The sequence below is a fragment of the Pan troglodytes genome, chromosome 10, assembly GCF_028858775.2.
Source record: "Pan troglodytes isolate AG18354 chromosome 10, NHGRI_mPanTro3-v2.0_pri, whole genome shotgun sequence".
NCBI lineage: Eukaryota > Metazoa > Chordata > Mammalia > Primates > Hominidae > Pan > Pan troglodytes.
The window spans coordinates 39,654,476-39,676,865 of record NC_072408.2 but is presented as its reverse complement, the minus strand read 5'-3'; the positions used below and the strand labels follow the sequence as shown (position 1 = coordinate 39,676,865).

The 22,390-nt window shown below is 48.3% G+C and overlaps 2 protein-coding genes and 1 non-coding gene across 7 annotated transcripts; 1 reads left to right on the top strand and 2 right to left on the bottom strand.

Moving 5' to 3' along the window:
* Nucleotides 1-420: 420 nt before the first annotated feature.
* Nucleotides 421-2,203, top strand: IL23A (interleukin 23 subunit alpha). Its single transcript, XM_522436.8, has 4 exons — nucleotides 421-999; nucleotides 1,219-1,317; nucleotides 1,484-1,630; nucleotides 1,736-2,203. The coding sequence occupies exons 1-4, from the start codon at nucleotides 838-840 to the stop codon at nucleotides 1,895-1,897; spliced, it is 570 nt and encodes a 189-aa protein (XP_522436.3). The 5' UTR covers nucleotides 421-837; the 3' UTR covers nucleotides 1,898-2,203.
* Nucleotides 2,204-3,385: 1,182 nt separating this feature from the next.
* Nucleotides 3,386-22,093, bottom strand: STAT2 (signal transducer and activator of transcription 2). 5 transcript variants are annotated; one of them, XM_009425127.5, is made up of 24 exons: nucleotides 21,853-22,093; nucleotides 18,251-18,388; nucleotides 17,942-18,095; nucleotides 17,518-17,613; nucleotides 17,253-17,342; nucleotides 17,086-17,161; nucleotides 16,588-16,673; nucleotides 16,276-16,424; nucleotides 13,111-13,269; nucleotides 12,917-13,009; nucleotides 12,650-12,709; nucleotides 12,233-12,253; nucleotides 11,917-12,010; nucleotides 11,409-11,456; nucleotides 11,245-11,328; nucleotides 10,982-11,080; nucleotides 10,744-10,903; nucleotides 10,572-10,624; nucleotides 10,349-10,443; nucleotides 8,637-8,773; nucleotides 8,260-8,442; nucleotides 7,964-8,021; nucleotides 5,614-5,924; nucleotides 3,386-5,320 (listed from the first exon to the last, which is right to left on the bottom strand). In XM_009425127.5, the coding sequence occupies exons 2-24, from the start codon at nucleotides 18,379-18,381 to the stop codon at nucleotides 5,178-5,180; spliced, it is 2,580 nt and encodes an 859-aa protein (XP_009423402.3). In that variant the 5' UTR covers nucleotides 18,382-18,388; nucleotides 21,853-22,093; the 3' UTR covers nucleotides 3,386-5,177. The 5 variants fall into 5 exon arrangements, with proteins under 5 accessions (XP_009423402.3, XP_001168971.3, XP_009423405.3 ...); XM_001168971.8 differs by having other exon boundaries at nucleotides 10,744-10,879; XM_009425130.5 differs by having other exon boundaries at nucleotides 10,744-10,879; nucleotides 17,518-17,601; nucleotides 21,853-22,071.
* LOC112205118 (U7 small nuclear RNA) lies at nucleotides 14,206-14,269 on the bottom strand. The gene has a single exon (XR_002938973.1). It is a non-coding gene; the product is annotated as a U7 small nuclear RNA (small nuclear RNA).
* Nucleotides 22,094-22,390: the final 297 nt, after the last annotated feature.

The following is a 22,390-nucleotide window of genomic DNA, read 5'->3' as shown; positions in this document are numbered from 1 at the left end:
CCCACAAGAGCCTTTCTAACCTCCACTGTGAGGCCTGAAATGGGGAGCAATAAGACCTCATACTGGCTTCCCAGTTCTCCAAGTTCCTTCATGCGCATTCTCTCCCATGAAACCAGGACCATCCAGTTGAAATAATGTTGTTTCCAACTGAGAAAAAGAAGCCCATTTATTCCTAATGGGGGCATCAGGTAGGAATCAAACTTCATTGCAAACAGCTCACCATCCTCTTGGGAGATGAATGAATGTTTCTCTGTTTTGCTTTTTCCTCAAGCAGGAGGAAGTGAGGAAATTAGGTTTGGGGTGGGGTAGGGGTATAGCTTTGAGAGGCAAAAAGATCAGGGAAAGATCAAACAGGAAGGAACTTGAGACCAGATTAATTTAAATATTTGTTCTCCCTTACCCCTCCCACCCCATCCCCGCTGTGCCCCCCATCCCCGCCCCTTCTATAGCTATTTCGATTCCTGGAGAGCATTACACATGTGTCCCATCCCAGGCCTCTAGCCACAGCAACCACACTACTCATTTCCCCTGGAACTGAGGCTGCATACCTGGGCTCCCCACAGAGGGGGATGATGCAGGGAGGGGAATCCCACCTGCTGTGAGTCACCTGCTGGTATAAAGGGCGGGCCTTACAATGCAGGGACCTTAAAAGACTCAGAGACAAAGGGAGAAAAACAACAGGAAGCAGCTTACAAACTCGGTGAACAACTGAGGGAACCAAACCAGAGACGCGCTGAACAGAGAGAATCAGGCTCAAAGCAAGTGGAAGTGGGCAGAGATTCCACCAGGACTGGTGCAAGGCGCAGAGCCAGCCAGATTTGAGGAGAAGGCAAAAAGATGCTGGGGAGCAGAGCTGTAATGCTGCTGTTGCTGCTGCCCTGGACAGCTCAGGGCAGAGCTGTGCCTGGGGGCAGCAGCCCTGCCTGGACTCAGTGCCAGCAGCTTTCACAGAAGCTCTGCACACTGGCCTGGAGTGCACATCCACTAGTGGGACACATGGTGAGTGGCAGCCCCTGGAGCCTAACAGGAGTCCAGGCTCTCCAAGGCTGTGGCAGAAGACCGTGACCTTGAGTGGAAGCTGGAGGGTTGAAGGCCATTAGGGAGTAAGAGAGGACAAGAGAGTAGGGTTCCTGGGAGAGTCATGGGCCTGAGGGTCCAGGTTGGCTTCAGAAGTACTATCTTACTTCTTCATTCTTTCCACCTCTTCCTTCATTCCAGGATCTAAGAGAAGAGGGAGATGAAGAGACTACAAATGATGTTCCCCATATCCAGTGTGGAGATGGCTGTGACCCCCAAGGACTCAGGGACAACAGTCAGGTACCACTGGGATGTGGCTGGGCAATGAAGGAGAGGGGACTGAGAACATGGCTGGGTACCATGGTAAACCAGAAGTTGTGTCTGAAAATAGTAAGAAACTGGGTGAGTCTTCAGTGAATGGAGTAGGAAGAGGGTGTCCTCTTTCATTGCTTTCTTTTCTCCCTAGTTCTGCTTGCAAAGGATCCACCAGGGTCTGATTTTTTATGAGAAGCTGCTAGGATCGGATATTTTCACAGGGGAGCCTTCTCTGCTCCCTGATAGCCCTGTGGGCCAGCTTCATGCCTCCCTACTGGGCCTCAGCCAACTCCTGCAGGTATGAAGTAGGGGCGTGGAGGATGGGGGCTTGCAGGTGTCAGAGACAGAGGGTTGGGGGTTAAGGGTTTAGAGTCTTCTCTGACTGTGTCCTATGTCCTTTCAGCCTGAGGGTCACCACTGGGAGACTCAGCAGATTCCAAGCCTCAGTCCCAGCCAGCCATGGCAGCGTCTCCTTCTCCGCTTCAAAATCCTTCGCAGCCTCCAGGCCTTTGTGGCTGTAGCCGCCCGGGTCTTTGCCCATGGAGCAGCAACCCTGAGTCCCTAAAGGCAGCAGCTCAAGGATGGCACTCAGATCTCCATGGCCCAGCAAGGCCAAGATAAATCTACCACCCCAGGCACCTGTGAGCCAACAGGTTAATTAGTCCATTAATTTTAGTGGGACCTGCATATGTTGAAAATTACCAATACTGACTGACATGTGATGCTGACCTATGATAAGGTTGAGTATTTATTAGATGGGAAGGGAAATTTGGGGATTATTTATCCTCCTGGGGACAGTTTGGGGAGGATTATTTATTGTATTTATATTGAATTATGTACTTTTTTCAATAAAGTCTTATTTTTGTGGCTATATGAGTCTAATTTCTAGGCTCAATTGGGAAAGAGAAATCGATGGAAAAATAAGGCCAAGAGACTACAATATGCATCCCTTTCTTCTATTCTGAAGGGCTATGGTGGAGAATGATATTTTCTCATGACCCCCTGGTGTATAGAATAACTGGGATCTCTTTAGTATTAATTCCTATATGGCTGAGCAAGCAGAATGGGATTACCAGATTAGGAAGTGGGATCATACCTAAGGGTCACTTGCTCCCTGATCCAGTGTCTCCTTCCCTGCTTTCTTGGCCAAGAGTATATCTGATCAAAGACGGGAGTCCTGATCATTGCAGGATCAAAAGTCAGAGTTCAGTTTTGAGCAGGAAGGGCATTCCAGGGAAATGAAGATAAATATCCTAGAATAATGGGACTTTCCTCTCAAAGGACAATTGGAATCTTTTTTTTTTTTTTTTTTTTTTTTGAGATGGAGTCTCATTCTGTTGCCCAGGCTGGAGTGCAGTGGCGTGATCTCTGCTCACTGCAACCTCCGCCTCCCACGTTGAAGCGTTTCTCCTGCCTCAGCCTCCCAAGCAGCTGGGACTACAGGCACGCACCACCACGCCTGGCTAATTTTTGTATTTTTAGTAGAGATGGGGTTTCACCATGTTGGTCAGGCTGGTCTTGAACTCCTGACCTCAGGTGATCCACCTGCCTCGGCCTCCCAAAGTGCTGGGATTACAGGCATGAGCCACCATGCCCGGCCTTGGAGTCCCTTTGGAAGTTTGGTAACTCAAGGGTAGCTGAAATTCTTTGAAAAAAAGAAAAGATGAGGGGAAGTGGCTAGTGATTATTTCCTTTCCTTTTTTTTCCATAGTCACAGCATCAAAAAGTGTGGGTTTGAAGTCAGAAAAATCCAGACAGGTTTGTGTTTTGGCTTTGCCAACAATCAGCTGAGTGACAATGAGACAGTTATATAACTACTCATCCCTCCCCCCACAATGCATATATAGCTCCCAGCACCCCTAGAAGAGTCTAACGGACAGGAGGGGCTACTCCAAACAGGAAGGGAAGAAGAAGAAATATGACAAGAGGAATGTAGAGGGGTGGATGGAAGAGAGGCCACAATTTTCTGACTTCATTCCTGTGCAGCTTGTTGATGTCCCTAAGAACATTAGCCTTTGTGAGCAGGGAAATAAAGAGGATCAGAGATGAGACATTTCCAGATCAGCACAAAGTTTATTAGCCATTTCTGCTCAGAAGAGCCCCTTTCTGAACAGGACTGTTCCTCTGACATAACAGACAAGAAACAGCCACCTGTGCAGGGCCTTTCCTTTATATCTCAAGCTACATCAGGAGAACATCTTGGAGCAATGTCAGTTGCCCCCTGGGGTTCCCTGGGAATAGCTAAGGTGTGAGATTGTCCAGAGTCCTATGACAGACCTTCAAGGTTTTAAGTTCCACAGACTCGGACTTTGTCCAGGTCCACAACCAACGAATAGAAACCTTCCTTTCAGGTAAACAACATATTGTACAAAAAAGGGGGGATAACATAATAGAGAAAGAGCTAAGACCCATTGCTTCTCCTCTGTAAAAACACCAAACTTTATCCAATACTATAAAAAGAAATTCCTGCTGGGAACAGTGGCTCACGCCTGTAATCCCAGCACTCTGGGAGGCCGAGGTGGACAGATCACTTGAGGTCAGGAGTTCGAGACCAGCCTGACCAACATGGAGAAACCCCGTCTCTACTAAAAATACAAAATTAGCTGGGCATGGTGGTGCAGATCTGTAATCCCAGCTACTTGGGAGGCTGAGGCAGGAGAGTCACTTGAACCCGGAAGGCGGAGGTTGCAGTGAGCCGAGATCACACCATCGCACTCCAGCCTGGACAACAAGAGAGAAACTCCATCTCAAAAAAAAAAAAAAAAAAAAAATCCTGGCCAAGCACAGTGGCTCATGCCTATAATCCCAGCACTTTGGGAGGCCAAGGCGTGAGGATCACTTGAGCCCAGTTCAAGACCAGCCTGGGCAATATAGCAAGACCCTGTCTTTAAAAAAAAAAAATAGGGCATGGTGGCGCATGCCATGGTCCTAGCTACCCAGGAGGCTGAGGTAGGAGGATTGCATGAACCCAGGAGGTTGAGGCTGCAGTGAGCTGTGATTGCACCATTGCACTCTAGCCTGGGCAACAGAGTGAGACCCTGTTTAAAAAAAAAAAAAAACCCCAGCAATCCTACCATCCCCAGCCTCCAGGAGTGATCTGTCTCCTAAGCATTGAGAAAGTGGAGACTAGGTAGCATAAACTAGTGTGCAAAGCTTCACACTCACATTAGATTGGCAGGATCATTTTATGGGGGAGGAACAGGTACAGCCAGCTTAGGGGCAGAGTAGGGGAGGAGACTGGTAAGAAAAAGAGGTCTACTTCCTATCCATCCCTTTCTTCAGGGTAGAGTTTCACATGGTAGGCTAAGGCAGAAAGCTCTCAACCCCTGCAGGAAAAGAAGAAATTCAGGGCTTGAGTCAGGAGTAAAGGAAAGAAGTAAGCAAGTTATCCTAGACATGAAGGAATGGAAGAAAGAAATGGAGTCCTATCCTGTGTCTGTGCTCCCCACCAAGGGCCAATGCCAGTGTGCACCAGTTTAGCCTAACCAACTATTAAAATGTTGAAATCCTTCCATACTGGAAAGAAGCCACTGCCCTGAGCCCTCCAAGTACCTGTCAACTGCCCTGGCCTGCCCCCAGGACCCCTATACCTCCCAGCACAGCAGGCAGCCTCCAGGATCCTATTTAGACCTACGGCTCAGCATCTGTTCTGATTCATTGTTGTCCCCTCTGTACCCATGTTATGCTTTCACCTCTCACCCCAATGGAGTAACACAGGCCTGAGTTTGAACAGTTAACACAGCTTGGAAGGGACACATGCCTGATTCCCATCCTTGGAGAACAATATCATGCTATGAGGAGTAGGAAGGGCAAGAGATATGAAAAGAACAGAGGAAATGTGGTTCCTAGAAGTCAGAAGGCATCAAGGGTCCATCAGTGTAGAAGTGGCTGGGGCGGGAGACGTAAACCTCATCCACGGTGTTCTGGCCAGCCAACAGTGGGTCACCATTCGGCATGATTTCTTCAATCTTTACACAGTTTCTGAAGACTAGGTAATCCAGAGAGAAAAGTGAGGCCCCGATCTTAGTGAGGAGTTCCCAACCCAGCAGGGAAAGGGAGGGAGGATGGCAGGAAAGGCCTGGGAAGAGCCTGAGTGGGAACTTGTGGGATGAAAGAGCAGGGAGGTGGGGGAAGGCATGTGTAATTCCTAAAAAAAGGAATCACAGAATGGACCTCTCTCCAATGAGGAGCTTGGAGTTCAGCTTTTTCTGTAATGGGAGAGGGAGAAGAGGTAGGAAAGGGAATGTGTGCCATCTTCCATAGCTCCATCTCATCACTTACTTTCCATTGGCTCAGTGTTCAAATGTCTCAGATCACAGGGCAAATCTGGCTCCGGCACTGGCTGTGATACAGGTCCTCGGTCTGGCTCTGGCACTGTTTGTGATACCATGCATAGTGTGGGCTCTATCACAGGCTCCAGAGTGGACTCCAGCACAGACTCTAGCTCTGGCCCCAGATCCAGCCCTGCCTTCAGCAGTGGCTCTAAGTCCAGGCTGAGCTCTGGCTCTGGCACCAGCCCTAGTTCCAGCTCTAATGACTCCAGCTCTGGCTCTGGCTTAAGCTCCAGAGGTTGTTGCAGTTCATCCACCTGTCTGGATACCCAAAGACAGACAAAGGGGCAGGGCTCAGTGGTTCAAATGAAATAGGGAATGGTAGAATAAGCAGAAGCTAGTCTAAGAAGGCAGTAGGGCGGAGGGCTAAAGAGCATGGGTTTGGAATCAGGCCTCCTGGAGTTTGAATCCTGGCTGGGGGACCTTAGGCAAGTGGCCTAACTATTCTGAGCCTCAGATTTATCATCTATAAATGAGAACAATACCTAGTAATTCTTGAGAGGCAGTAGGGTGGTTAAAATCAGGGCTATGGAATCTAACAGACCTGTATCATTAGCCACGTACCTTAGGTACAAAACTTGACTACTCTAAATCGAGTTCCTTAGCTGAAAACAGTAACAGTGTTTACTTCACAGGACTATTTTGTAGATTCAATAAAATGAGAAAATAAATGCAAACCATTTAGCCTAGTGCCTGGCGCATAATAAACTCTCAGGCCAGGCACGGTGGCTCACACCTGTAATCCAAGCACTTTGGGAGGCTGAGGCGGGCAGATCACTTGAGGCCAGGAGCTCAAGACCAGCCTGGCCAACATGGTGAAACCCTGTTTCTACTAAAAATACAAAAGTTAGGCCGGGTGCAGAGGCTCACGCCTGTAATCCCAGCACTTTGGGAGGCCAAGGTGGGCGGATCATGAGGTCAGGAGTTTGAGACCAGCCTGGCCAATATGGTAAAACCCTGTCTCTACTAAAAATACAAAAATTAGCCAGGTGTGGTGGTTGTGCGCGCTTGTAGTCCCAGCTACTCAGGAGGCTGAGGCAGGAGAATTGCTTGAGCCTGGGAGGCAGAGGTTGCAGTGAGCTGAGATCGTGCCACTGCACCCCAGCCTGGGCAACAGGGCGAGACTCTGTCTCAAAAAAAACAAAAATTAACCAGGCATGGGTGGCGCTCGCCTGTAATCCCAGCTACTCAGTAGGCTGAGGCAGGAGAATTGCTTGAGCCTGGGAGGCAGAGGTTGCAGTGAGCTGAAATTGCACCACTGCACTCCAGCCCGGGCAATGAGAGTGAGACTGTCTCAAAAAAAAAAAAAAAAAAAAAAAATCTATCCCCAGCCAAGTGCCATGGCTCATTCCTACAATCCCGGCAATTTGGGAGGCCAAGGCAGGAGACTGCTTGAGGCCAGGAGTTCAAGACCAGCCTGGGCAACATAGTGATACCCCATCCCTACAAAAAAAATTTAGAAAATTAGCTGAGTGTGATTGAGTGTGATGGCGTGTGCCTGTAGTCTCAGCTACTTGGGAGGCTGAGGCAGGAGCATTGCTTCAACCCCTAGGTCAAGGCTGCAGTGAGTCATGATTATACCACTGCACTCCAGCCTGGGTAACAGAGACCCTGTCTCAAAAAAAATATATATATATATAGAGAGAGAGAGAGAGAGAAAGAGAGAGAGAGAGAGAGAGAGAGAGAGAGAGGCGGGGTGTGGTGGCTCACGCCTGTAATCCCTGCATTTTGGGAGGCCAAGGTGGGTGGATCGCTTGAGTCCAGGAGTTCAAGAACAGCCTGGGCAACATGGTAAGACCCCATCTCTACAAAAAATACAAAAAAAATTAGCTGAGTTTGGTGATGCATGCCTGTATTGCTTGAGCTCAGGAGGTCGAGGCTGCAGTGAGCCAGGATCACACCACTGCACTCCAGCCTGGGCGACAGAGCAAAACCCTGTCTGGTAAAAAAAAAAGCTCCATGCTTGCATCAAGTAGGTACCCATTAACACCAGTGATTATGATCATTATTATCCAGAAACCCCTGTGGAGACAACCTAAGGATGGCAGCAGAAAAATATGAGATAGGAGAGACTAGAACCAGAAAAAACTAGAGTGGGCTAGGAGGGAGGGAAGGCTGGGGAGACTGGAATAGGGCAGCTTAGGAGAAGGCAGAAAGGAGAGGCTGTGGGAATGGCAGGGCAGAGCAGCTGACCATCATCCTGGTGCTCCACCCAGGAGAAGGTAATGCCCCCTTTTGACGATTCACTGAAGCAGAGCCAAAAAGGATTAGGGAGGATGAATGAAGAGTTCATATCTCACCTATTAGAGACCACAATAAGCCTGTGTTTCAGGTATTTCCTCCGTTCCTGGAGATTAACTGTGAGGAACATATACAAGAAGCAGAGAAGATCAGTGGGCCAGACATATAGCCTGAGGTTCCCCTAGTGCAGATGGTCCTGGCAGTCTCATCCCCATAGTAACCAGCAGTATCACATGGATGAATCCCTTAATTCCTCTAGATATCGGTTTTCCCATGCTTTAAAGGAAGGAGTGGGATCTATGGATGTCTGGTAGATCTCTGCAATCTAGCAATGAAGTATGTCAACGATTCCCACCTTTCTCCTGGTAGTAGCACCCAAAAGCTTCATCCCGGGGGATTCGGGGATAGAGGAAGCGCAGTGGGTTTTCAGGTATATTCTCCTCAGTGAGCAACTGGTAATGGCGGATGATTTCAGTCAGCGGGAGTGACTGCAGCACCTCCTTCGTGTACGGTTGCACAGAGTAGATGAGCACCTTGTCTGGAGAGTGAATGCAGGAACAGGCGGGCTTGAGGGAAGAGGCCGGGCCTTGGAGCTCTCTGCTCTGGCTGCCCAGTCCCAAACCGGCTGAGGGATTCAGTTCAGAGCCAGGGAAGCCAAGGGCAGGCAGAGGGGCAAGAGGGGAGCCAGGCAGAAAGGAGAGGCTGTGGGAATGGCAGGGCAGAGCAGCTGACCATCATCCTGGTGCTCCACCCAGGAGCAGGTAATGCCCCCTTCTGACGATTCACTGAAGCGCAGTAGAAAGGTGCCAGAGATGGTCTTCTTCAGCAGCCGGCGCTCCTGGCTCCGACTCACAAAGCCCATGATGCGTCTGGAGCACAGAGAGCAGCTGTGAGACACCGCCCAACCCCCTGCCCCACCAGGCCCCTGCCTCCCTGCTCCCCTTGTATGGAGAAACAGCCCAGGTTTGGAATCCAGGCTTTGGACCAAGCCCTGCCACTTAGCTTTTTTTTATCTTTTACAAGTCACTTCACTTTGCTGACAATAGCCACCTTCCGAGGGTTTGAAGAAGTACGAAGATTCAGTGAGATCACACAGATGAACAGCACTTTTTTTTTTTCTGGGAGACAGGGTGTCATTCTGTCACCCAGGCTGGAGAATAGTGGCATGATCACAGCTCACTGCCACCTCGACCTCCCGGGCTCAAGCAATCTTCCCACCTCTCAGCCTCCAGAGTAGCTGGGACCACAGGTGCACACCACCATGCCTGGCTAACTTTTGTATTTTTTGTAGAGACGGGGTTTCACCACGTGGCCCAGGGTGGTTTTGAACTCCTGGGCTCAAGTGATCTGTACGCCTCAACCTCCCAAAATGCTAGGATTACAGGCATGAGCAACCACGCCTGGCCATAAATAGCACTTTTTTTTGGTTTTGTTTTGAGACAGTCTCGCTCTGTCACCCAGGCTGGAGTGCAATGGCACGATCTTGGCTCACTGCAACCTTCTCTCCTGGGTTCAAGCGATTCTCCTGCCTCAGCCTCCTGAGTAGCTGGGATTACAGGCGCCCACCACCACACCCGGCTAATTTTTGTATTTTTAATAGAGATGGGGTTTCGCCATGTTGGCCAGGCTGGTCTCAAACTCCTGACCTCAGGTGATCCACCCACCTCGGCCTCCCAAAATGCTGGGATTACAGGCGTGAGCCACCGTGCCTGGTCATGAATAGCACTTTTAAAAGCCAAATGCTACACAAGTTGGTAGGCAGTGTGGTGGAAAGAGCATGGGCTTGGAGTCACATAGGCCTGGATTTGAATATCAACTGTGTCCCTTGGGTAAGTTCTTTAACTTCTCTGAAACTTAGTTTCCTCACATGAAATGAAGCTGGCAAAACCCACCACTCAGCATGGTTGTAAGGATGAGATGAGAGAATTCATGAAGAGCACCCATCAAGCTCTGGAATGTAGGAGATGCTTCACAAACACTGTTTATGGCTATTATTGGTTTTTTTTTTTTTTTTTTTTTTGTGAGACTTAGTCTTGCTCGTCACCCAGGCTGGAGTGCAGTGGCGCAATCTCGGCTCACTGCAAGCTCCACCTCCCAGGTTCACGCCATTTTCCTGCCTCAGCCTCCTGAGTAGCTGGGACTACAGGTGTCCGCCACCACGCCCAGCTAATTTTTTGTATTTTTAGTAGAGACGGGGTTTCACCATGTTAGCCAGGATGGTCTTGATCTCCTGACCTCATGATCCGCCCGCCTCGGCCTCCCAAAGTACTGGGATTACAGGTGTGAGCCACCACGCCCGGCCTTATTATTGTTAACAAATGTGAGGAGACGTGGCCTGCACCTGTCTTTGCTCTCGCTCCCTGCTTGCCACGTGAGGGTGCAGAGACTCCACTCTCAAGCCCGGAAAGCACAAGCCCATGAGGGAACGGTGACCAAGGCCTTACCCATCATTCCAGAGATCCTTCAGGTGGTCATGTACCAACTCCAGAATTTTGTCCAGCCATGTCCAGAATGGTAACTTGCCAGGAGGGCTCTCTCGCTGGAGGAGGAATGGAAAGGTAGCAAAAGCTGAGGAGTTGCCTCTGGTGTAGGGAAGGAGGGACGTGGGAAGGCCAGTATTTGGAATGTGGGCTAGATCCAGCAGCTCCACAGGATTCAGGGAGTTACCTTAGTGAAGTCAGCCCAGGACAATAATGGATCCTCAGTCCTACAGTTCTGCCCTGTGGGACAGATAGCCACAGACAGATGATGAGGGAAGCCAGGGGTCCTGGGATAGATAGGACAGAGGGACAGAAAAGACTAAGGCTGGGGAAAGGCTGAGAGAAAAGGAAATCTGTACCGAACAGCTTGTTTCTCAGCATGCTCAGCTGGTCTGAGTTGAGGCCTCGGCCAACATAGGAGGAGAACTGCCAACTGAGAGCAGGGCCCAGAAAGCTCCAGGGGGCCTTGGGGGGGTTGGAGAAGAACTGCTGGTTCTGCAGGGGTGGGAGCAGTGCAGGCTGGCTCAGAAGCAACCTATCACAACAAGCTTCCACACCCCTCCTCTCGTGCCTTGACCTGTCGGCCCCACTCCCTACCTGAAGGTTTGGGCTGAGCAAATTGAACCAGAGAACTGAAGCCCAGGCAATTGAGAGCTGGTTCATGTTGGAAATAATCACCACAGGGAGGGTGTCCGTCTGGGGAGAAGACAGGAGTCACAGAGAGGGATGTGATGTTTCTAGCTGCAGGCATTTGTTAGAGGAAAGGAGTGCTAACCCACCCCAAGAGGCTTCTGTTTATCCCCTTCTTATGCCTTCTTCCAAAGCTGCTTTCTCTCTCCTTGCCCTCCATTTTCACTCACTTTCAGCTCCTGCTTCAGACCCTGGTAGGTATATTTGACCGTGAAGCTGATGATGTGCAGTTCCTCTGTCACACCTAGTGGCCCCTGGGACAGCCAAAGACATAGTCATCAGAAGGCTCTTTGGCAAGCTCCCCCTGCCCCCGAGTCCTCTGTCCAGACCTCACCTTATTGCTGCCCTTTCCTGAACCACCTGAACGTTGCTCCACCAGAGTCTGTGAATTGAAGGGAAGGAGAGAAAATGCCAGAGTGGGCACCCTAGTGTCCCTGGAACCCCTGTTTGGCTTCAAGACCTCTCAAGCCCTGGGAACTTCCCCCAACCCCTGTTCCTTTGGCCTAAAAGCAGGCCAGCTGTGGTGGCTCATGCCCGTGATCCCAGCACTTTGGGAGGCTGAGGCGGGTGGATCACCTGAGGTCAGGAGTTCGAGACCAGCCCGACCAATATGGTGAAACCCTATCTCTACTAAAAATACAAAAATTAGCCGGGCATGGTGGTGTGTGCCTATAGTCTCAGCTACTCAGGAGGCTGAGACAGAAGAATTGCTTGAACCCGGGAGGCGGAGGTTGCTGTGAGCCAAGATGGCACCACTGCACTCCAGCCTGGGGGACAGAGTGAGACTCCATCTCAAAAAAATAAAAATAGTAATAAAAGCATAGGTCACAAACTATTCTTACCAGGTAACCAAAGTCCCAAATCAAACCCTGACTCTGCCCCTTCTCGGGGGTCAAAGTTTTCTGGTTTGAAGTCAGAATGTTGAACTTCCGGAAGCTGTTCCAGGAGGAAGAAGATACATGGAGACAAGGAATGGAATTATTCTAAAAACTCAGCAGAAAAAAAAACAGAAGTTCCACTTCATTTCAGATCTCGCCATCTCCCTTTGTCCATATCCCAAATCCCCCTCCTCCTTGTTTGTGCCACCAGGGCTGCCGAATGTGGTTCTGCAGGTCATACACTGTACGGATGTTTGCAGTGTCCTTGTCAAGCACCTACCCTTGTAATTGAGGAGGATTCCTGAAAAGAAAGAAATTAAAAAAAATCATTGGGCAAAAGAGTATGGAAGTTAGGAGTTTGGTCTTTGGGATCAGATAGACCTCGGTTCAAACCCGACTTGAGCTCACTAGCTATGTGGCCTTGAGAAGAGATGTAATCAGTCTCTCTAAGCCTGTATCTTTGTTTGTATGGTGCACTGGTAATAGTTAATTCATGGGGTTGGTGTGACAATTAAATGAGTAGCTGACATGCTGCATGTCACAAAGTAAGTGTTCAACAAAAGAAATGAATTATAATTTCTGTGAGGTAGGACTGGAAGGAGGAAGGAGATAGCCCTAGGGCCCTGTTGTGAAGAGTGAGTATCTCCTCCACCCCAGCAGCCCGTGTCCTGGCCACCCTTCACCTGCTCCAATTTACCTGTCAATGGAGACTTCCACAGTCAGTGACTCATTGCCTTCCTGGAGTCTCACCAGCAGCCTGGGGGAAGGAAGGGGGATAGGGGAAAGTGGTCAACCTCAACCTTCCGGATAGACTAGATGTTTGAAAAAGAGAAGAGGGATTATAAGAGGTAGGGAGATTGCAGGGAAAGAGAAGAAAAAGCCGAGTGGGAAGAGCTGTAAAGCCAGAAAATACACAGTGGCAGGGTTGGAAAAAGGAAGTGGGAATGAGTTCTGGAATGCCAACCTTGTTCGGACGGTGAACTTGCTGCCAGTCTTGAGGATGAGGGGTCGATGGGGAGTTTGGGGCATGCAGGGCTGGGTTTCTACCACAAAGGCTCTGAGGAGAGAGAGATGTGGAGAGAATATATAGCTCAGTATCTGTAAGAACGGCTTCCCTTGTTCCTTCTTTCCCCCAGGGTTCCTGCCTGGCCTCTAGACCTGTGGAGCAGACGCTGTAGCAACTCTGTGACCTGGGCGTTGCGTAGGTCCACCCCTTTGGTCAGAGGGTCATCCTGATAGCTAACCAGGCAACTCAGTCCCTTCAGCTCCTTCAGCAGCTGCCTCAGGTGAAACAACAGCTTTGCTCCAGCTGTGAACCTGGGTGATAAAATTCAGGAAGAAGAAATCCATGAGTTTCCTGGATTCCCCCATCCAGGTTCCAAGACCTCTCTGTAAATATGTGAAGAGTCAGAAACTGACTGGGGGGAAGAAAAAAAAAGAATCCAGGAAGCATATAAAGGATTATTCATCATGATTCATAATCCAAGAAATGAAAATCAAAGCTATTTTACATATAAAACTGCTAATAGATTTAACATAACAGTTTTCATATGCTATGTGCAACTTATATTAAGCCCTTTCCACATATTAATGCATTCAATCCTCAAAACAACCCTCTGAGGCAGGTACTATTATTTTCCCCACATTACAGATGATAAAACTGAGGCACAGAAAGGTTAAGTGACTTGCTCAAGGTCATACAACTAGTAAGGGATGAAGCTTGTATGTGATCCCAGGCAGTCTCATTGTACAACTCACACTTTGTTTTTTTTTTTTTAGACAGTCTCACTCTCTTGTCATCCAGGCTGGAGTGCAATGGCGTGATCTTGGCTCACTGCAACCTCCACCTCCTGGATTCAAGAGATTCTCCTGCCTTGGCCTCCCGAGTAGCTGGGATTACAGGTATGTGCCACCACGCCCGGCTAACTTATATATATATATTTTTAGTAGAGACGGGGTTTTGCCATGTTGGCCAAGCTGGTCTTGAACTCCTGACCTCAGGTGATCCGCCCGCCTTGGCCTCCCAAAGTGCTGGGATTACAGGCGTGAGCCACTGCACCCAGCCCCAACTCACATTTTTAACTACTGTACTTTACTGTCTCTATAATTAAAAATAATAATAATCAGCAATGTGGTGACAGGAAAACAACCATACACTACACATGAGAAAATAGATTCGATTGGGACAACTATTCTGGGAAACGTTTGTAACTATCTTTTTTTTTTTTTTTTGGTGGGGGTGGGGGTGGGGGTGGGGGTGGTTTCTGGCAAAAACCTGAAAGCCTGCTAGACAAATTCTAAAAGAGCTGTAACACTTGGAACTATCTTTTAAAAAGCCTCGCCAGCTGACATGGTGGCTCACACCTGTAATCTCAGCACTTTGGGAAGCAAAGGTGGGCAGATCACTTAAGGCCAGGTACTCCAGCCTGGGAGAGAGAGAGACCCTGTCTCAATCAATCAATCAATCAATCAATGCATGCATGCATGCTGGTCCTGTACCATAAGTACTATATGCCTGTTTTTCAATCTACCCGAGCAATTGTGGTATTTTTTTAATCTACTTTTTTTTTTTTAAGAGGTGAGGGTCTTGCTATATTGCTCAGGCTGACGTCAAACTCCTGGAATCAAGCACTCTTTCTGCCTCAGCCTCCTCAGTAGCTGGGTATTATGGTATGTGTACATATATATTTTTAGAGACAGGGTCTCGTTCTGTTGTCCAGGCTGGACTACAGTGGTATAATCATGGCTCACTGCAGCCTCCAACACCTGGGCTCAAGCAATCCTCCCACCTCAGCCTCCTGAGTAGCTAGGGACTACAGGCGTGTGCCACCATGCCTAATCTTTTTTCTTTTTTTTTGAGACGGAGTCTCGCTCTGTCACCCAGGCTGGAGTACAGTGGCATGATCTCAGCTCACTGCAACCTCTGCCTCCCGAGTTCAAGTGATTTTCCTGCCTTAGGCTCCTGAGTAGCTGGGAGTACAGGCATGCGCCACCACACCTGGCAAATTTTTGTATTTTTAGTAGAGATGGGGTTTCACCACATTGGCCAGGCTGGTCTTGAACTCCTGACCTCAAGTGATCTGCCCACCTTGGCCTCCCACAGTGCTGGCCACATGTGTGAGCCACTGTGTCCGGACATGCCTAATTAAAAAACAAATTTTTTTTTTTTGTAGAGATGGGGTCTTGTTATGTTTCCCGGGCTGGTCTCAAACCCCAAGCCTGAAGTGATCCTCTTGCCTCAGCCTTCCAAAGTACTAGGATAACAGGCATGAGCCGCCATGCCTGGCCTGGTATGTTCTAAAAGACTAAATTATAATAAATTTTTAAATGAGAAAATATTGAAAACAGTAGGTATTTTTCAAGTATGTTGGAGGACACACTAGTGATTTTTCTACATCACAATATAATTACCATAAAATATAGCGTTTCCTGGAAAAAGGTAACAAGAAATTGAAAATAACCTAAATAGCTGAAAATAGGAGTTCATTAATTAAATTATGTTACCACCATATAGGGGACTGTTGTGTGGACATAAGAAATAACATGGATAAATATAATATACTGTTGGCCGGGCATGGTGGCTCACGCCTGTAATCCCAGCACTTTGGAAGCCCAAGTTGGGTGGATCACCTGAGGTCAGGAGTTTGAGACCAGCCTGGCCAACATGGAGAAACACCGTCTCTACTAAAAATACAAAAAAACTAGCCAGGCATGGTGGTGTGTGCCTGTAATCCCAGCAACTCGGGAGGCTGAGACAGGAGAATTGCTTGAACCTGGGAGGTGGAAGTTGCAGTGAGCTGAGATCGTGCCACTGCGCTCCAGCCTGGGCAACAGAGAGAGACTCTGTCTCAAAAAAAAAAAAAAAAAAAAAAAAAAAAAAATATATATATATATATATATAATACTGTTAAGCTTAAAAAAAAACCCATGGATTTCAAAATAGTATGGACAATATGATTCCATTTTTGTTTAATAAGCTAGGTAATAGGTAATTTTCTCTTCCTCCTTCCTTCCTTTCTTTCTTGTCATTGTATTCGTTGCAGTAAAAAAAAATATACATATATATATATATTTCTGGGTGATTAAAAAAGAAGGAAAAACCAGATTGAGGGTTAATTCATTCCTTTCCCTGAAGGAGACTGGGCTCTGGGCTCCCTGCGTGGTGAGGATGAGGAGCAGAATAGAGCTGCAGTCAGCAGGGAGCAGGGCTCATTCTGGGGAGCAGAGACAAATAGAGAACAGTATCTCTTGCTGTATGCAGGGCACTGCAACTTACAAATCACAGCGCGTGGCGAGGACGAGGGTTGGGGTGGTACCTCTCACCATGTCTCCAGCTGTTCCAACCCGTGGTCAATGGGAGCTCTGATGCAGGCTTTTTGCTGCTGGGCCTTCCACTCCTCCAACTTTGGCAGCAGTAGCTCGATTAGGGTAGTTAATCGGCCTAGTAGTGCTTTGGAGGCATCCAGCACCTCCTGGGAAAGAGATAATGTGAGTGTTGAGCATCTCTCCCTTTCACCCTCCACCACCCAACTGGGGATGAAGAAACAAAGAAGCCAGCGCTAGAGGACCAGGGTCCCCACATCCCTCATTTTTCCAGGTCCTTGTTGCCCACATGTTCTGTCCTCTGTCTCCCACCTTTCTCCTTTTGTCCAGTTCATTGAGAGTTTCCTGCAGAATCTTCTGCTCTTTGGTCTGATGGGGGTCCAGAGAGGGTGTCTTCCCTGGATGGTGGGAACAGGAGTCAGTCCAGGGGTTCTTTCCTCTCCTTCCTGACTGGGGTCTCAGTCAGAGTCAGGAAGGAGGAATTTTGTGGAGGAAGAAAGGGAAACCAAGCAAAGCACAGGCACCTGTGGGACCCTCAGGCAAATTCTGAATGGTCATGCTTGGACCAGACACCCCCTCAAATAAAACACTGTTAGTTTTCCATGCATTTCCTCAACATTTACTGTCTCTCAGCTGCACCTCCAGCTCAACCTCCACAAAGCACTTCCAACTTTGCACGGCAGCAGTACTGTAGTCAGTGGGGTGTGTCTGACAGTGACTACTGCTCATCGGAGCTTTCTCCTGTTCACTTCCAGCTCCGGCTTCTCAGCAGGCACTTATCTTTCTCCAGCCCCTCAATGTGCTTCCTACCTTTGGCCTGGATCTTATATCGGAAGCAGAAGACATCCTGCTGGTCTTTCAGTTGGCTGATGGATTTTACCAGCTTCTGCAGAGGGGAGAGGACCCCGATGAGGCTGCTTCTCAGGGAGGTGTTAGGCTGAACGCTGTCAACCCTAACTCCTACCACATCTACTAACCTCCATCATAGCCCTTAAATCCAGGATCCGGGATTCAATCTCATGTTGCTGGCTCTCCACAGGTGTTTCGAGAACTGGCTCTCCTTGTTCCTGAAAAAAGAGGCTCTGAGCACGTTTTAACTCTGGCCTTTCATGCCTCAAGTTCAGGCCTGAAATTATACCACAGGATGTCGGGGGGATCCTGTTCTGAGACAACTCCCTGAGTCCTTTCCATGGTTCCTCTCTACTTCAGGAGTTTCCAACATTACCACTGAATTGTCCTCACCGATTGGGCCCTCTGAGCCTGGATCAAAATTCTTTTTTCTTCCAGAAGGAGGTTAAAGATCATCTCAGCCAACTGGGTAGGATCCTGGGAAAAGGGCTAGAATAGGTAAACAGAAAGGATTGATCCAATTCAACCACTCTCAATGACCTATTGCCCTAGACCCTCCCCACCAATGTCCACAGTATTTCCTCCTCCTTTGGGGTTCCTAGCCCTTTGTCTTTTCACCATAGCATCCTCCCAACAGTGTCACGTACATGCAACCCTTCTCTCTGCTAGTGATTCCCCAAGTCCAGACTCTGTCCTCCTTTCCCCACATTTGTTCCCGTCTCCCTTTCCACCTCCAGATACTATTCCATTCTCCAAACCTTACTCCTCTATGCTCAGCTCCCAGTGCCACCCCATTACTCCCAACCGTTCCAAGTACCTGAATGTCCCGGCAGAATTTCCGCAAATTGTGCTGCAGCAACAAGGACTCTGGGTCCTGGCTGCAACGGCCACACTCATAGTTCAGCTGATCCAAGAAGTGGAAGAATAGCATGGTAGCCTTGGAATCATCACTCCCAAGTGCAGCTTCCTGCCTGGGCACCAGGAATAAGAAGTATTAGTGTCTCTGCAGTGTTACTGTAGTCCTGAGGCTTTCCAACCCCTTCCTGCCATTAATGATTCCAGGATCCCGGGGGCCCAGAAGTAAGGAACCACCTTTTTCATTCCCCCAACTTCCTGAAGGCCTCACCAGTTCTGGTCTTCAATCCAGACAGCCAAGTACTGTCGAATGTCCACAGGCAGGAGGCTGTGCGAGTAAAGCTGGTGCAGCTGATCCTGAAAGGGGCTGTCAAGATTCTGCAGCATTTCCCACTGCGCCATTTGGGCTCTGCGTCAGAAGGATGAGGGTTCCCAATTGGATATTTTGCTGGACTAAATCATCCATAGTTTCATGATTGTTCATTATTACTAATTTAAAATGTTTAAATTATACAAGTAATAAAAATACAGAAAACATTAAAATCTATGTTGATCCTACTGCTAATCTTGGTTCTTTCCCCTCCTTTCCAGAAGTAACCACTGCTATCAGTTTGGTGCATATTCTTCCAGGGAGTGCTACCAGTTGAGTATCTGCTATTCTAAGCATTTTGGATTTCAGATTTGTCCAGATTTTGGAATATCTGCATTACTTACCAGTCGAGCATCCCTAATCCAAAACTCTGAAATCTGAAATGGTCCAAAATCTAACTTTTTGAGCACCCACATGACACTCAAAGGAAATGCTCACTGGAGCATTTTGGAGCCAAATTTTTCAGATTAGGAATGCCTAATCTGTATTTTTTTTTTTTTTAAGATGGATTCTCACTCTTTTGCCTGGGCCAGAGTGAAGTGGCATGATCTTGGCTCATTGCAACCTCCATCCCCCTGGTTCAAGTGATTCTTCTGCCTCAGCCTCCTGAGTAGCTGGGATTACAGGCACCCACCACCACGCCCAGCTAATTTTTGTATATTTTTTAGTAGAGATGGGGTTTCGCCATGTTGGCCAGGCTGGTCTCAAACTCCTGACCTCAGGTGATCCACCTACTTCGGACTCCCAAAGTACTAGGATTACAGGCATGAGCCACTGTGGTCCCAACCTGTATTTTTTTTTTCTTCAGATGGAGTCTCGATCTGTTGCCCAGGCTGGAGTGCAGTGGTGCGATTTCGGCTCACTGCAAGCTCCGCCTCCCGGGCTCATGCCATTCTCCTGCCTCAGCCTCCCAAGTAGCTGGGACTATAGGCTCCCGCCACCATGCCCGGCTGATTTTTTTTTTTGTATTTTTAGTAGAGACGGGGTTTCACCGTGTTAGCCAGGATGGTCTCGATCTCCTGAACTCGTGATCTGCCCACCTCGGCCTTCCAAAGTGCTGGGATTACAGGTGTGAGCCGCTGTGCCCGGCCGGCCCCAACCTGTATTTTAATAGCTTCAATAAGTGGGCCTTTGTGCTTTAATGGGAATTTTCTTTTTTTTTTTTTTTTTTTTTTTTGAGACAGGGTCTCACTTGGTCACCCAGGCTGGAGTGCAGTGGCATGATCTTGGCTCACTGCAGCTTTGACCTCTCAGGTTCAAGCCATTCTCTGCCTCAGCCCCTCAAGGAGCTGGGACTACAGGAGTGTGCCATCATGCCAGCTAATTTTTTGTATTTTTTGTAGAGATGGGATTTTGCCATGTTGCCCAGGCAGATCTCAAACTCCTGAGCTCAAGTAATCCGCCTGCCTCAGCCTTCCAAAATGCCGGGATTAACAGGCATGAGCCACCATAACCAGCCTAATGGTAATTTTCAAACACACACTAGAGTAGAGTGAATAGTACAAGGATCACCATCCAGCTTAAACAAACATTACTATTTCCACAATCTTATTTCATCTATCTCCCTAATTCATTTATTTTGCATTTATGTGTGTGTTTGTTATTTATATTTGATTGTGCTAAAGCATTTAAAGATCAGTGTTGATGTTAAGTATTTATTACAGCATGATCCCTGCTGGCTCTGAAGCTTTTTTTTTTTTTTTTTTTTTTTTGAGATGGAGTCTTGCTCTGTCACCCAGGCTGGAGTGCAGTGACACGATCTCGGCTCACTGCAAACTCTGCCTCCCGAGTTGAAGGGATTCTCCTGCCTCAGCCTCCCGACTAGCTGGGATTACAGGCGCCCACCACCATGCCCAGCTAATTTTTGTATTTTTAGTAGAGATGGGGTTTCACCATATTGTCCAGGCTGGTCTGGAACTTCTGACCTCAGGTGATCTGCCCACCTTGGCCTCCCAAAGTGCTGGGATTACAGGGGTAAGCCACCATGCCCGGCCACCTGAAGCTTTTTTAGGAGCCAAATCTTTTTGGAGGTCAGGTAAGTACACCATATAAACTGCCCTCCATATAGGAAGGAGGAGCTCCATTCTAGAAGACATGTAAATGCTGTGCAATGGGTGGCTCAATCCCAAGAATATGACACGTTTATGACCTGTGAATCTTGAATATGATTATAGGTTATCAACTTTGTGAGATCCTGAAACTTCACTTAAAATTGTTGCCTGTAATCCCAGCTACTCAAGAGGCTGAGGCAGGAGAATGGCTTGTACCCAGGAGGCAGGGGTTGCAGTAAGCAGAGATCACATCACTGCACTCCAGCCTGGGTGATAAAGCAAGACTCTGTCTCAAAAGAACAACAAATTGGTTTTTGCCTGTCACCAAGCAGGCTGTCCCATGCATCTTTCTCCCCACTGTTCCCTGCTCACTGCCAGCTGGTGTCTATTTAGGAAACTGAAACTTATGCTTGTTGCAGCCTGAGCCTAACAGAACAGAATTCATGCATATTTGTGGTCTAAAAAGGTCACATGATTTTATTACAAAGTAAAGAGAAATGCTTGGGGTGGGAGAGTCTTCTACTAACATGAATAACATCAGCTGCCTTTCTACCTCCAGCAGGAACAAGGGAAGGGAGGGATTGGGCAGGGGCTATTTTCATTTTAACCCTTTTAGTAGTGCTTGATTTTTAAAACTATGTATCTGTATTGCTTTTATGATACAAAAAAAAAAAGTTAAAAAAATGATCAGGTGGCCAGGCATGATGGCTCATGCCTGTAATCCCAGCACTTTGTGAGGCCCACAAGACGAGAGGATGACTTGAGTCCAGGAGTTTGAGACCAAGCTTGAGCAACATAGTGAGATTCCATCTCCAAAAAAAAATTAATGATGAGGTCTCAATTCTTGAGGATTTAAGTGTCTGATATTAAAGGAGCAAGTCAGCAAAGATTCAAATATGAAAACAAAACAAAAAACCTGGTCTCCCCAAACGGATTGCAAACACTGAGGTTAAGGGCTGAAACAATTTTTTCTCATTATCTCTCATTCTTAGGCACATATTTTGCACTCAAGAAGCTTTTCTGAAATGAACTGAATTTTGTGTGTGACCTTAGGCAATCGTTTCATCTTTCAGTAGCTTATATTTTTTAACAAAACAAAGATAATAATCTATCTTTGTTTTTAGATTTATCTATCTTTGAACATCGTTTTTTGGTGAAGATAAAAAATAATGCAGAGCAGAGGGAAAAACGTCAGATACCGAACCAACATAACAATGCCAGATTCCGGGTCTCGGAAGCTGCAGGGCAGTTTTGGGAGAGGGGCATTAGGGTTAGGGAGATAGGCTGGACAGAAGAAGATCGAGGACCGAGCAGGCGACAGCTCCTATTTCAATCTGGGGACAGAAGCTACCCTCTCCAGGGCGTAACCCCTGGGGCCAGTCGCCCTTCCCTCGGAGGAACTCTCACTCTCACTCCTACCCCTACCCCAGCACACCCTCTCAGGGCCCGTACCTGATTAGGGTTGCAGTCCCCGCGCCCTCCAATGGCTCTGGTCGCGACTTCCCGTCCCTAGTATGAGCTCGGATACTAGAACCTCACGCCCCGCCTACAACTTCGGCTAACCCCCTTCGGACCCGCCCCCTTGTAGTTGGCAGCGGAAGTCCGGAGAGGCCCCCATTCCCAGCCGCCACCCCGACACTGGCTGCCACTCAGTCAAGCCCTTCCCAGACTGCAAGCTCACTGGCGCCGCCGCAACTCCGCCCCTCCGCAGGGCGGGACAAGCTGAGCCGAAACCACACCTGCAGCTTCAGCGATTGGTGGAGAAGTTCAAGTAGGCACTTTCTACGAGGGGAGGAGTCCAATTAGTGGACTAGCCCAAGACTGAAACAGCTGATTTTCGAGAACCCGCGCGTGAGCCACGGAACCGAAACTAGCTTGAGGAGCCTGGAGACGCCAAGGGCTCCATGGGAAGGGGTGGGACCGGAATTTCGACGCCTTGGGATAGGAAGAGGAGGGCTGAGGTAATGAAAACAATTTTTTTTTTTTTAAT